Source organism: Bombina bombina, chromosome 6 (genome assembly GCF_027579735.1).
Source record: "Bombina bombina isolate aBomBom1 chromosome 6, aBomBom1.pri, whole genome shotgun sequence".
Classification (NCBI taxonomy): Eukaryota; Metazoa; Chordata; class Amphibia; order Anura; family Bombinatoridae; genus Bombina; species Bombina bombina.
Window position 1 is genome coordinate 426,908,436 of NC_069504.1, and position 14,976 is coordinate 426,923,411.

Here is a 14,976-nt window from a genome sequence, read left to right on the forward strand (position 1 = left end):
GTCCTTAATGGTAAGAAAATTGAAAAATGGTCTTGTCACTAAGGGGTTAACAAACAAGTTAACTATAGAAAAAAAAAAGGTTATCACACTTCTAAAAGATAAATTATTATCAATACTACCAATATGTGCACAAAAACACAGGAAAACATACTTACATCTTCGTTCACAAATTTCTCATAAATGCCACAAAGTTTATCCCTCATTTCATACACATACTCTTCTACTGCGTTCTTGGCATCATTTCTCTCCTTCTCAAGTTTGTCCTGCATAATCATCTTGCCCTAGGGAAAAGGTAAGCCACGTTTTAGATAGAAACTTCTAGACAAAACATAAATTTATGTAAGAACTTTCCTGATAAATTCGTTTCTTTCATATTGGCAAGAGTCCATGAGCTAGTGACGTATGGGATATACATTCCTACCAGGAGGGAGCAGTGTTTCCCAAATCTCAAATGCCTATAAATACACCTCCCACCACACCCACAACTCAGTTTAACGAATAGCCAAGCAGTGAGGTGATGACAAAAAGGAGTAAAAAAGCATACAAAAAGATGAACTGGAAATATAATTGTGCTTTAATACAAAAAAAAAAAAAAAAAAAAACTATAACCACCATAAAAAGGGCGGGCCTCATGGACTCTTGCCAATATGAAAGAAATGAATTTATCAGGTAAGTTCTTACATAAATTATGTTTTCTTTCATGTAATTGTCAAGAGTCCATGAGCTAGTGACGTATGGGATAGAAATACCAAAGATGTGGAAGTCCACAGAAGAGTCACTAGAGGAGGGATAAAACAACAGCTATTTTCACTGTGAAATTAAATCCACACAATAATTAAGTTTTACTTAAAAAAAAACTTAAATCAAAAGCAGTAGAATCAAACTGAGACAGCTGCCTGAAGAACTTTTCTACCAAAGACTGCTTCAGAGGAAGCAAAATATATTAAAATGGTAAAAACAATAAAAGTATGCAAAGAAGACCAAATTACTGATTTGCAAATTTGATCAACCGAAGCTTCATTCTGAAAAAGCTCAAGAAATGGTGACTGAAATTAGTAGAATGAGCTGTAAATCTCTGAGACGGAGCCTGCCCTGCCTCCAAATAAGCCTTGAGAAACAAAAGCTTTAACGAGGATGCCAAAGAAATGGCAGAAGCTTTCTAACCTTCTCTGGAACCAGAAAAAGAACAAATAGACTAGAAGTCTTCTGAAATCCTAGTAACTTTGATATACAATTATAAAGCTCTTACCACATCCAAAGGATGTAAAGAACTATCAAATAATTCTTTTAGGATTAGGACACAAAGGAGGAACAACAATTTCTCTACTAATGTTGTTCAAATTCACAACCTTAGGAAAAAAAAGAAGTCAACAAAACTACTAATCTAGTTGAAAACATATCAGATAAGGAGACACACGAGAGAGCTGATAAATCAGAAACTCTTGTAGCAAAAGAGAGTCAAAAGAAACAACACTTTCCAAGAAAATAGATAATCGTCAAAGAAAATATAGGCTCAAAAGAAAGAGCCTACAAATCTTTAAACCAAATAAGACTCCAAAAAGGAGAAATCAATAAATGAACAGGCTTGATACCAACCAAAGCCTGAACAAAAAAATGAATATCAGGAAGTTTAAACAATCTTTCTATGAAATAAAAGAGACTTATAAGCCTGCAACATAGTGATAAAAACAAAGTCAGAGAAACCTCTATGACTAAACACTAATCAATTTCCAAACCATCAAATTAGTAATTTGAAATCCCGATGGAAAAATAGCCCCTAAAACAAGAGGGCTGGCCAAAGAGAAAGGGCCAAGGATGACAACTGGACATCCAAACAAAATCCACAAACCAAACCTGTGAGGCCATGCTGATGCTATCAAACACATGAGACTGTTGAAATATGATCTTTGAAATCACCCTTGGAAGAAAAAAAAACAGAGGCGGAAAGATGTAGTCAGGTTGCAAAACCAAGACACTGCTAATGCATCAACCATTTCCACCTGGGGATCCCTGGACCTGAAAAATTGAAAAACACACATCTGTATAGAGATACCACTCTCCGGGATGTAAAGACTGACGGCTGATATAATCCACCTCCCAAATGTCTAAACCGGAGATAAAAATCTTAGAAATTAGACAGGAGATGAATTCCATCTAAGAACGTATTCAAGATACTTAATTGCTAAGGAACTGCGAGTCCCTATTTGATGATTGACATAAGCCACAATTGTGATATTGTCTGTCTGAAAACAAAATGAAAAGTTCTCTCCTAAAAGAGGCCAAGCCTGAAAGAGCTCTGAAAATAGCACAGAGTTCTAAAAATAACGATTGGAAATCTCGCCTCTTGAAGTTTCCAAACCCCTTGTGCTGTCAGAGACCCTTAGACAGCTCCCCAACCGGTAAGACTTGCATTTATTAAGAATACAGTCCAGGAAGGATGAACAAAAGGAGGCCCCATGAATAAAACGATGATAGTCTAATCACCAAATCAGAGAGGAGTTGAGTGTTAGGATTTAAGACTATCAACAAAGCAAAAGAGGTCTCAGATGAAAAACGAGCAAAGGGAACCACGCCTGATGCTGCAGTTATGAGACCTAAAACTTCCATGCACATAGAAAGGAATGTACTAGACTGTAAGTTAGACAGGCTACCACCAATTACAATTGACTTTTGTCCGATAAAGACGAACACAGAATCCATCTAGAAACCAAAAAAGGTGACCCTTGTCTGAGGAATCACAAAACTCTTAGGTAAATTAAATCCTCTAACCATGTCTTGAAGAAACAAAACTAGTTGATTCATGAGAGATTCCAATAAAAGAAAAGATTAAGCTAATACCAAGATACCATCCAAATACCACAATACCCTACTGTCTTATTACAGAAAGAAGGGCACCCAGAACCTTTGAAAAGATTCATAAAGCTGTCGCTAGACCAAATGGAAAAGCGACAAATTGGTAAAGCTCATCTAAAAAATAGAATCTCAGAAATCACAAGTGGTCTGAATGAAATAAAATATGAGGATAGACTGTAAAATAGAGCGGACATGAAATGACCTTGCTGAACAAAAAGGCATAATAGTCCTTATAAACGCCAACTTGAAAGATTGGACTGAATAAACCTTCTTTGGGACAAAGAATAGAATTGATTAGAAACCCAATCTCTGTTCCTTCTAAAGAACTGGTATAATCACTCCTTAAAAAAAAAATTTTTTAAAAAATCAGTGTACCAAGAAAGATTCTTCTCATAGAAGGTCTCATTCTAAAAATCTATTCAAACCTTAAGAATAATATAGATTTTGGATTGAGTTCATCCAAAAACAAACTAATCTGCCCCCCCACCAGAAGGACTGGTTTGAGAACTGCACCGTCATGCAGACTAATAATTTTTTAGCAAAATATTTTCTGCAGGTCATTTTGAAATAAAAATCAGTTTTAAATCGTAAAATGTATAAATAAAATGTATCCCTGGTCTCTTCATGCATACCCCCCTGCATATCAATATCACCATGGTCTCTTCATGAATACCCCCCCCTGCATATCAATATCACCATGGTCTCTTCATGCATACCCCCCCTGCATATCAATCTCACCATGGTCTCATCATGCATACCCCCTGCATACCAGTATCACCCTGGTCTCTTCAAGCATACCCCACCCTGCATATCAATATCACCCTGGTCTCTTCATGCATACCCCCCTGCATATCAATATCACCCTGGTCTCTTCATGCATACCCCCCTGCATATCAATATCACCATGGTCTCTTCATGCATAACCCCCCCTGCATATCAATAACACCATGGTCTCTTCATGCATAACCCCCCTGCATATCAATATCACCATAGTCTCTTCATGCATACCCCCCCCTGCATATCAATATCACCATGGTCTCTTCATGCATAGCTCCCCTGCATACCAATATCACCATGGTCTCTTCATGCATAGCCCCCCTGCATACCAATATCACCCTGGTCTCTTCAAGCATACCCCACCCTGCATATCAATATCACCCTGGTCTCTTCATGCATACCCCCCCCCTGCATATCAATATCACCATGGTCTCTTCATGCATACCCCCCCCTGCATATCAATATCACCCTGGTCTCTTCATGCATACCCCCCCTGCATATCAATATCACCCTGGTCTCTTCATGCATACCCCCCCTGCATATCAATATCACCATGGTCTCTTCATGCATAGCTCCCCTGCATACCAATATCACCATGGTCTCTTCATGCATAGCCCCCCTGCATACCAATATCACCCTGGTCTCTTCAAGCATACCCCACCCTGCATATCAATATCACCCTGGTCTCTTCATGCATACCCCCCCTGCATATCAATATCACCATGGTCTCTTCATGCATACCCCCCCCTGCATATCAATATCACCCTGGTCTCTTCATGCATACCCCCCCCCTGCATATCAATATCACCCTGGTCTCTTCATGCATACCCCCCCTGCATATCAATATCACCATGGTCTCTTCATGCATACCTCCCCCCTGCATATCAATATCACCATGGTCTCTTCATGCATACCTCCCCCCTGCATATCAATATCACCATGGTCTCTTCATGCATAACCCCCCCTGCATATCAATATCACCATGGTCTCTTCATGCATACCCCCCACTGCATATCAATATCACCATGGTCTATTCATGCATACCCCCCCCTGCATATCAATATCACCCTGGTCTCTTCATGCATACCCCTCCCCCTGCATATCAATATCACCCTGGTCTCTTCATGCATACCCCTCCCCCTGCATATCAATATCACCCTGGTCTCTTCATGCATACCCCCCCCTGCATATCAATATCACCCTGGTCTCTTCAAGCATACCCCCCCTCATGCATATCAGTATCACCCTGTTCTCTTCCTGCATACCCGCCACTGCATATTAATATCACCCTGGTCTCTTCCTGCATACCCCCCCCCCCGCATATCAGTATCACCCTCGTCTCTCCATGTATACCCCCTATTTTTTTCAAATAGTTTTTCAAGAACTATCCAGGTTGTATACCCCCTGCATATCAATATCACACTGGTCTCTTTATCATGCATATCTATATCACCCTGAACTCACACATACCACCTCTAATATATTATATAAATATAACTTTCACATATACCATCATACTGATTACTGTGTACATAAAGTGACAGCCCAATACAATTTATTTAAACCGTACTGTACTGGGAAGGCAGGCACATAGTTAACATATATAATTATTAAGAAGCTGGGGATAAAAGGGAGGCACTTCTCAGTGTCACATATACTGCGTGCATTCAAAACAGAGTTTGGAACAGCGGCGACAATAACAAAATGACATGTTGACTCTTTAGAAAAACATGTGTTAAGATACAAGGTCATCATTGCATTAATAAAACAAAGCTAAAATCTCACAAATGTGCCCTAAAAATATTAGCAAAAAGTCTAGCCACTCAATAAGAATACATTTTTATTAGGTTATAAATTCAAACCAAATGTTGTTTCTCAATTTAAACTCACTCTGTGGTGCAGTCATGAAAAGAAAGATTTACAATGTATGGCAAGAAGTCTAACAGAACGGAGGATTTTAGGGGATTCAAGTAAACTATTCATTAAGAACACTGGGTTTACAACGTGGTATAAAAAGGGTACTTGCCACATTCATGAAAAGCCAGAAATGAAAACCAGAATTTGGAAATGATTCAACTTCCTTACACACATGTAGAACGTATGAACCAAAAGTCAGATTATATTGTATGTCCAATATATGGAAAGTGAAAATGTAATTACACATTTAAACAATAATACCCAATTAGTGCACTGCTCACCACCTCCTGCACACGATAAGCCAACAGCGATACAGGGAAGGGAATTTCAAACAGGAGCTGTAGTGATAGAAAGCTTGCAGTTGCGGTACACTTACCTCGCAGACAGTCACAGAGAGTGAGAGAAAGCAACTCCTCCTCCTGTTCTGGCGGGTCAAAGTAAAAAAAAAAAAATATTGCATCTAAGTATCAATATCAGGAGCAGCCAATAATTGCACAGTACTGCACTAAAAATGTTTGTGTGCCGGTTGTCAATTTGAAATCACTGAGCTGGCCAATCAGAGAGAGAAAAAAAAAAACAAAAAAAAACATAATTTATGCTTACCTGATAAATTCCTTTCTTCTGTTGTGTGATCAGTCCACGGGTCATCATTACTTCTGGGATATAACTCCTCCCCAACAGGAAATGCAAGAGGATTCACCCAGCAGAGCTGCATATAGCTCCTCCCCTCTACGTCAGTCCCAGTCATTCGACCAAGAATCAACGAGAAAGGAGTAACCAAGGGTGAAGTGGTGACTGGAGTATAATTTAAAAGATATTTACCTGCCTTAAAAACAGGGCGGGCCGTGGACTGATCACACAACAGAAGAAAGGAATTTATCAGGTAAGCATAAATTATGTTTTCTTCTGTTATGTGTGATCAGTCCACGGGTCATCATTACTTCTGGGATACCAATACCAAAGCAAAAGTACACGGATGACGGGAGGGATAGGCAGGCTCATTATACAGAAGGAACCACTGCCTGAAGAACCTTTCTCCCAAAAATAGCCTCCGAAGAAGCAAAAGTGTCAAATTTGTAAAATTTGGAAAAAGTATGAAGCGAAGACCAAGTTGCAGCCTTGCAAATCTGTTCAACAGAGGCCTCATTCTTAAAGGCCCAAGTGGAAGCCACAGCTCTAGTGGAGTGAGCTGTAATTCTTTCAGGAGGCTGCTGTCCAGCAGTCTCATAGGCTAAACGTATTATGCTACGAAGCCAAAAAGAGAGAGAGGTAGCAGAAGCTTTTTGACCTCTCCTCTGTCCAGAATAAACGACAAACAGGGAAGAAGTTTGGCGAAAATCTTTAGTTGCCTGCAAGTAGAACTTGAGGGCACGAACTACATCCAGATTGTGTAGAAGACGTTCCTTCTTTGAAGAAGGATTTGGACACAAGGATGGAACAACAATCTCTTGATTGATATTCCTGTTAGTGACTACCTTAGGTAAGAACCCAGGTTTAGTACGCAGAACTACCTTGTCTGAGTGAAAAATCAGATAAGGAGAATCACAATGTAATGCTGATAACTCAGAGACTCTTCGAGCCGAGGAAATAGCCATTAAAAACAGAACTTTCCAAGATAACAATTTTATATCAATGGAATGAAGGGGTTCAAACGGAACACCCTGTAAAACGTTAAGAACTAAGTTTAAACTCCATGGCGGAGCAACAGCTTTAAACACAGGCTTGATCCTAGCTAAAGCCTGACAAAAGGCCTGGACGTCTGGATTTTCTGACAGACGCCTGTGTAACAAGATGGACAGAGCTGAAATCTGTCCCTTTAATGAACTAGCTGATAAACCCTTTTCTAAACCTTCTTGTAGAAAGGACAATATCCTAGGGATCCTAACCTTACTCCAGGAGTAACGTTTGGATTCGCACCAGTATAGGTATTTACGCCATATTTTATGGTAAATCTTTCTGGTAACCGGCTTCCTAGCCTGTATCAGGGTATCAATAACCGACTCAGAAAAACCACGTTTTGATAAAATCAAACGTTCAATTTCCAAGCAGTCAGTTTCAGAGAAGTTAGATTTTGATGTTTGAATGGACCCTGTATCAGAAGGTCCTGTCTTAGAGGTAGAGACCAAGGCGGACAGGATGACATGTCCACTAGATCTGCATACCAAGTCCTGCGTGGCCATGCAGGCGCTATTAGAATCACTGATGCTCTCTCCTGTTTGATTTTGGCAATCAATCGAGGAAGCAGCGGGAAGGGTGGAAACACATAAGCCATCCCGAATTTCCAAGGTGCTGTCAAAGCATCTATCAGAACCGCTCCCGGATCCCTGGATCTGGACCCGTAGTGAGGAAGTTTGGCGTTCTGGCGAGACGCCATGAGATCTATCTCTGGTTTGCCCCAACGTCGAAGTATTTGGGCAAAGACCTCCGGATGAAGTTCCCACTCTCCCGGATGAAAAGTCTGGCGACTCAAGAAATCCGCCTCCCAGTTCTCCACTCCCGGGATGTGGATTGCTGATAGGTGGCAAGAGTGAGACTCTGCCCAGCGAATTATCTTTGATACTTCCATCATTGCTAGGGAGCTTCTTGTCCCTCCCTGATGGTTGATGTAAGCTACAGTCGTGATATTGTCCGACTGAAACCTGATGAACCCCCGAGTTGTTAATTGGGGCCAAGCCAGAAGGGCATTGAGAACTGCTCTCAATTCCAGAATGTTTATTGGAAGGAGACTCTCCTCCTGATTCCATAATCCCTGAGCCTTCAGAGAATTCCAGACAGCGCCCCAACCTAGTAGGCTGGCGTCTGTTGTTACAATTGTCCAGTCTGGCCTGCTGAATGGCATCCCCCTGGACAGGTGTGGCCGATAAAGCCACCATAGAAGAGAATTTCTGGTCTCTTGATTCAGATTCAGAGTAGGGGACAAATCTGAGTAATCCCCATTCCACTGACTTAGCATGCACAATTGCAGTGGTCTGAGGTGTAGGCGTGCAAAAGGTACTATGTCCATTGCCGCTACCATTAAGCCGATCACCTCCATGCATTGAGCTACTGACGGGTGTTGAATGGAATGAAGGACACGGCATGCATCTTGAAGCTTTGTTAACCTGTCTTCTGTCAGGTAAATCTTCATTTCTACAGAATCTATAAGAGTCCCTAAGAATGGAACTCTTGTGAGAGGAAAAAGAGAACTCTTCTTTTCGTTCACTTTCCATCCATGCGACCTTAGAAATGCCAGAACTAACTCTGTATGAGACTTGGCAGTTTGAAAGCTTGAAGCTTGTATTAGAATGTCGTCTAGGTACGGAGCTACCGAAATCCCTCGCGGTCTTAGTACCGCCAGAAGGGCACCCAGAACCTTTGTGAAGATTCTTGGGGCCGTAGCCAATCCGAATGGAAGAGCTACAAACTGGTAGTGCCTGTCTAGGAAGGCAAACCGTAGATACCGGTAATGATCTTTGTGAATCGGTATGTGAAGGTAAGCATCTTTTAAATCCACTGTGGACATGTACTGACCCTTTTGGATCATGGGTAAGATTGTCCGAATAGTTTCCATTTTGAACGATGGAACTCTTAGGAATTTGTTTAGAATCTTTAAATCTAAGATTGGCCTGAAAGTTCCCTCTTTTTTGGGAACCACAAACAGGTTTGAGTAGAACCCTTGTCCTTGTTCCGACCGCGGAACCGGATGGATCACTCCCATTAACAACAGATCTTGTACACAGCGTAGAAACGCTTCTTTCTTTATCTGGTTTGTTGACAACCTTGACAGATGAAATCTCCCTCTTGGGGGAGATAATTTGAAGTCTAGAAGGTATCCCTGAGATATGATCTCTAGCGCCCAGGGATCCTGAACATCTCTTGCCCAGGCCTGGGCGAAGAGAGAAAGTCTGCCCCCCACTAGATCCGGTCCCGGATCGGGGGCTCTCGGTTCATGCTGTCTTTGGGGCAGCAGCAGGTTTCCTGGCCTGTTTGCCCTTGTTCCAGGACTGGTTAGGCTTCCAGCCTTGCCTGTAACGAGCAACAGCTCCTTCCTGTTTTGGTGCAGTGGAGGTTGATGCTGCTCCTGTTTTGAAATTCCGAAAGGGACGAAAATTAGACTGTCTAGCCTTAGCTTTGTCTTGAGGTAGGGCGTGGCCCTTACCTCCTGTAATGTCAGCGATAATTTCTTTCAAACCGGGCCCAAATAAAGACTGCCCCTTGAAAGGTATATTAAGTAATTTGGACTTAGAAGTAACATCAGCTGACCAGGATTTTAGCCACAGCGCCCTACGTGCCTGTATGGCGAATCCTGAGTTCTTAGCCGTAAGTTTGGTAAATGTACTACGGCCTCCGAAATGAATGAATTAGCTAGTTTAAGGACTCTAAGCCTGTCCGTAATGTCGTCTAGCGTAGATGAACTAAGGTTCTCTTCCAGAGACTCAATCCAAAATGCTGCCGCAGCCGTAATCGGCGCGATACATGCAAGGGGTTGCAATATAAAACCTTGTTGAACAAACATTTTCTTAAGGTAACCCTCTAATTTTTTATCCATTGGATCTGAAAAAGCACAGCTATCCTCCACCGGGATAGTGGTACGCTTAGCTAAAGTAGAAACTGCTCCCTCCACCTTAGGGACCGTTTGCCATAAGTCCCGAGTGGTGGCGTCTATTGGAAACATCTTTCTAAATATTGGAGGGGGTGAGAACGGCACACCGGGTCTATCCCACTCCTTAGTAACAATTTCAGTTAATCTCTTAGGTATAGGAAAAACGTCAGTACTCGCCGGTACCGCAAAGTATTTATCCAACCTACACAGTTTCTCTGGTATTGCAACGGTGTTACAATCATTGAGAGCTGCTAAGACCTCCCCTAGTAATACACGGAGGTTCTCCAATTTAAATTTAAAATTTGAAATATCTGAATCCAATCTGTTTGGATCAGAACCGTCACCCACAGAATGAAGCTCTCCGTCCTCATGCTCTGCAAGCTGTGACGCAGTATCAGACATGGCCCTAGTATTGTCAGCGCACTCTGTTCTCACCCCAGAGTGATCACGCTTGCCTCTTAGTTCTGGTAATTTAGACAAAACTTCAGTCATAACAGTAGCCATATCATGTAATGTTATCTGTAATGGCCGCCCAGATGTACTAGGCGCCATAATATCACGCACCTCCCGGGCGGGAGATGCAGGTACTGCCGCGTGAGGCGAGTTAGTCGGCATAACTCTCCCCTCGCAGTTTGGTGAAATTTGTTCACATTGTACAGATTGACTTTTATTTAAAGTAGCATCAATACAGTTAGTACATAAATTTCTATTGGGCTCCACCTTGGCATTGGAACAAATGACACAGATATCTTCCTCTGAGTCAGACATGTTTAACACACTAGCAATAACTTGCAACCTGGTTATAATCTTTTTTAGCAAAAACGTACTGTGCCTCAAAGAGGTACTAAACGATTAAATGACAGTTGAGATAATGAACTGAAAAACAGTTATAGCATCAAACTTTAAAACAACACAACTTTTAGCAAAGGTTTGTTCCCATTAGTAAAATAACAATAATTAAATTTGACATAAAAATTACAGATTATTCACAGTCAATATAAAATTCTCACAGCTCTGCTGAGAGAATATACCTCCCTCCAAAGAAGTTTGAAGACCCCTGAGATCTGTCAGAGATGAACCGGATCATGCAGGAATATAAGAGTAGCTGACTGGAAATTTTTGATGCGTAGCAAAGAGCGCCAAAAACGGCCCCTCCCTCTCATACACAGCAGTGAAGAGAAACGAAACTGTCACAATTAAAAGCAAACAACTGCCAAGTGGAAAATAATGCCCAGATATTTATTCACTCAGTACCTCAGCAATGTAAACGATTCTACATTCCAGCAAAAACGTTTAACATGATAAATACTTATTAAAAGGATTAGTGACCTTTACCAGAGTAGTTCCGGTGAAATACCATCCCCAGAATACTGAAGTGTATACATACATGTCATTATAACGGTATGGCAGGATTTTCTCATCAATTCCATTCAGAAAATAAAAACTGCTACATACCTCAATGCAGATTCATCTGCCCGCTGTCCCCTGATCTGAAGCTTTTACCTCCCTCAGATGGCCGAGAACAGCAATATGATCTTAACTACTCCGGTTAAAATCATAGTAAAAAACTCTGGTAGATTCTTCTTCAAACTCTGCCAGAGAAGTAATAACACGCTCCGGTGCTATTGTAAAATAACAAACTTTTGATTGAAGTCATAAAAACTAAGTATAATCACCATAGTCCTCTCACACATCCTATCTAGTCGTTGGGTGCAAGAGAATGACTGGGACTGACGTAGAGGGGAGGAGCTATATGCAGCTCTGCTGGGTGAATCCTCTTGCATTTCCTGTTGGGGAGGAGTTATATCCCAGAAGTAATGATGACCCGTGGACTGATCACACATAACAGAAGAAAGGTTGAAGAAGATTCTCTACACAACGGACCTGCCTGTTCTTTCTACCAGCAGGCTGCAGTTTCCTGCGATAAGATAGCACTATGTTGTGCCTAATAACTAGTAACTATATTAGGGATGCACCGAAATTTCGGCAACCGAAATTTTCGGCCGAAAATGGGCCTATCCTATTTCGGCCGAAAGAGAGGCAAGCTGTCCGAAAATTGCATGTTACATTTGTGCCACACTTACACTTGCTGGCCGCCGCTAACCGCATCCACCCACACCTAAATTTAGACCGGTGTAACTAGAGGCTTTCTAGGCCATTAGGTTACTAAACTACATTTCCCACAATGCCACTCACGCATGAACAGCACAGCCTCCTCCCTCCCTTCCTATCTAGAGGAGTTTGTTTCAGAAGAATCTGCAGTGCGTGCACTTCCTGAAAGGCTCCGGTAACTATTTTGCCGATTTAGTGCTGCTGACCTTAGTGAGGAGGAAGAGTTGCTCCGGTGCAGGTTCAGCTCTGTTAGAGACAATGAAGGTTTGATTTACAGCAGCCTAAAACTTAGCAACCCCCCTCTATCTCCAGGCACTACAAAGCTGTAAATCAAACCTCCGTTGTCTCTAAGGGAGCTGAACTGCTGAACCGGAGCAACTCTTCCTCCACACTAACAGCAGGTTAAACTCTTCCTCCTTACTAAGCAGCAGCAGTTAACCCTTAGGCAGCAAAAACTGCAATACTCTAGTCCTCAATCAAAGTCCCATAGGCAGGATAATAGCATACGTGGAACACCTTCCTGATTTAATTTTAGTCAGCTGACATGGGTGAAGTTAAAATATATTTACTAATGCTGCTTTTAAGGATTTACTATTTTTTATGTTTTGTTATAGAGCACAAGTATTTAGCAAATGTTAAACTATTAGAACTGTCATTTACATAAGTGCCTTAAACAGAGAGCTGCCACTCACATATGTGAATGACAACTCTCTGTATAAAGCACTTATGTTACTGTCTTCTCTCTATAAAACACTTCTGTAAATTACAGCTCTGTATAAGCCTCTTCTATGAATGACAGCTCTCTGTATAATGCACTGCTGCTTATTACAGCTCTCTCTTTTCTATAAGGCACTCATGTGACTGACAGCTCTCTGAATAATGCACTTCTATTACTAATAACATCTCTCTGTATAATGATCTTACATTACTAAAAGCTCTCTGTATAAGGCACATCTGTTACTGACACCACTTTGTTGTATAAGGCTCTTCTGTTACTGTCTGCTCCCTGTATAATGAACTTCTGTTTCTGGATTCTCTCTATATAAGGTACTTATGTTACTGGCTGCTCTCTGTATAAGGCATTTCTGTGAATTACAGCTATGTGTACTATGAATGACAGCTCTCTGTATAAGACACTTATGTGAATCACATCTCTCTGTATAAAGCACTAAGGTACACTATTAATAGAGAGAGCTGTAATAAGCACCAGTGCATTATACAGAGAGCTGTCATTCACAGAAGAGGCTTATACAGAGAGTTGTAATTTACACAAGTGTTTTATACAGAGAGAAGACAGTAACATAAGTGCTTTAAACAGAGAGCAGCCAGTATCAGAAGAGCCTTATACAAAGTGCTGTCAGTAACAGATGTGCCTTATACAGAGAGATGTCAGTAACAGAAGTCTTATACAGAGAGATGTCAGTAACAAAAGAGGTTTATACAGAGAGCTGTTAGTAACAAGAGCCTTATAAAGAGAGATGTTAGTAACAGAAGAGGTTTATACAGAGAGATGCTAGTAACAAGAGCCTTATAAAGAGAGAAGTTAAGTAACAGGAGAGCTTTATACAGAGAGGTGCTAGTAACTGAATAGCCTTATACAGAGAACTGTCAGTAAAAGATGAGCTTCCAACAAACAAATATCAATAGCAAACTTAGAAGAGTCTTATACAGAGATTTGTTTAAATGGATAGGTAACCCAAAAATTTTCTTTCATAATTTAGATAGAGCATGTCTTTTTAAACAACTTTCTAATTTACTTCTATTAATTTTTTCTTGGTTCTCTTGGTATTTTTATTTTAAAAAGTTGGAATGTAAGCTTAGAAGCCAACCCATTTCTGGAGCACTATTTAATATCAACAATTATTCTTCATTCAGTCCTATATAATGGAAACAGATTTAACAGATTTTTATTTATATTGGTTTATTAAGTTTATTTTCTGTCTAATTTTGGTGAGTTACTTTCAATAAAAGTGTGGTTATTTATTTTAATGGCTTGTAGTTTTTCATTTTAGAGTAATTAAATTCATTAAAAAGTCTAATATTATTAATACAATTATAGAAAAAACCTATTTTAAAATCATTTGGGAAAAAGGTCATTTTCGGTTTCGGTTTTCGGCCAAGGGCATCCTGAATTTTCGGTTTCGGTCCAGAATTTTCATTTCGGTGCATCCCTAAACTATATAGCGTTTATCTCCCAGAAGGATTAAAAAAAAAAAAAAAACGATTTTCAGTGCTTACACTCTGAGTTAACCAAATTAGTAGCTGATAACAGTTATTACCCAAATAAATGGTACACAATAAATTGACCTCAAAAGGCAGAAGGGCTGTATTAACCCTGCCGGGATATGAATCTATGACCCTTGAATCTAGAACAAGCGTTTGTAGTCAGGACATTTACGAACTGATCTACATCACCGGACTAAAAGTAGGGCAGAAAAAACAAACTCTAAACCTCCAAATAGTGGAGATAATAGAAATCAAACAAAATTATTATTCTAACAAGCTAGAGATAATAAAAAATATTTGAAATAATAGATATAGTAAACATAATAAAATGAATACATCAGAAGTAAATAAACAGAGTTATATACTTGAGAATCTAAAACTGCTTATGCTAACTGTTCAACAACAAAAAGGTTGAAAAAACCCCCAGTAATGTCAGTCACAGATAAGGCTGAGCTAAAAATATAAACAGTACGTGAATATGCTCTTCTATCAGGATAAACCATTCTTTA

The 14,976-nt window shown here is 40.4% G+C and overlaps 1 protein-coding gene across 1 annotated transcript in view; it reads right to left on the minus strand.

The window, feature by feature from the left end:
* Positions 1 to 14,976, minus strand: part of HSPA4 (heat shock protein family A (Hsp70) member 4) — a 164,230-nt gene that overhangs the window by 88,740 nt on the left and 60,514 nt on the right. The window contains exon 15 of the mRNA XM_053717170.1: positions 156 to 281. Within this exon, the coding sequence (XP_053573145.1) occupies positions 156 to 281 (126 nt within the window). The remainder of the gene's footprint in view (positions 1 to 155; positions 282 to 14,976) is intronic.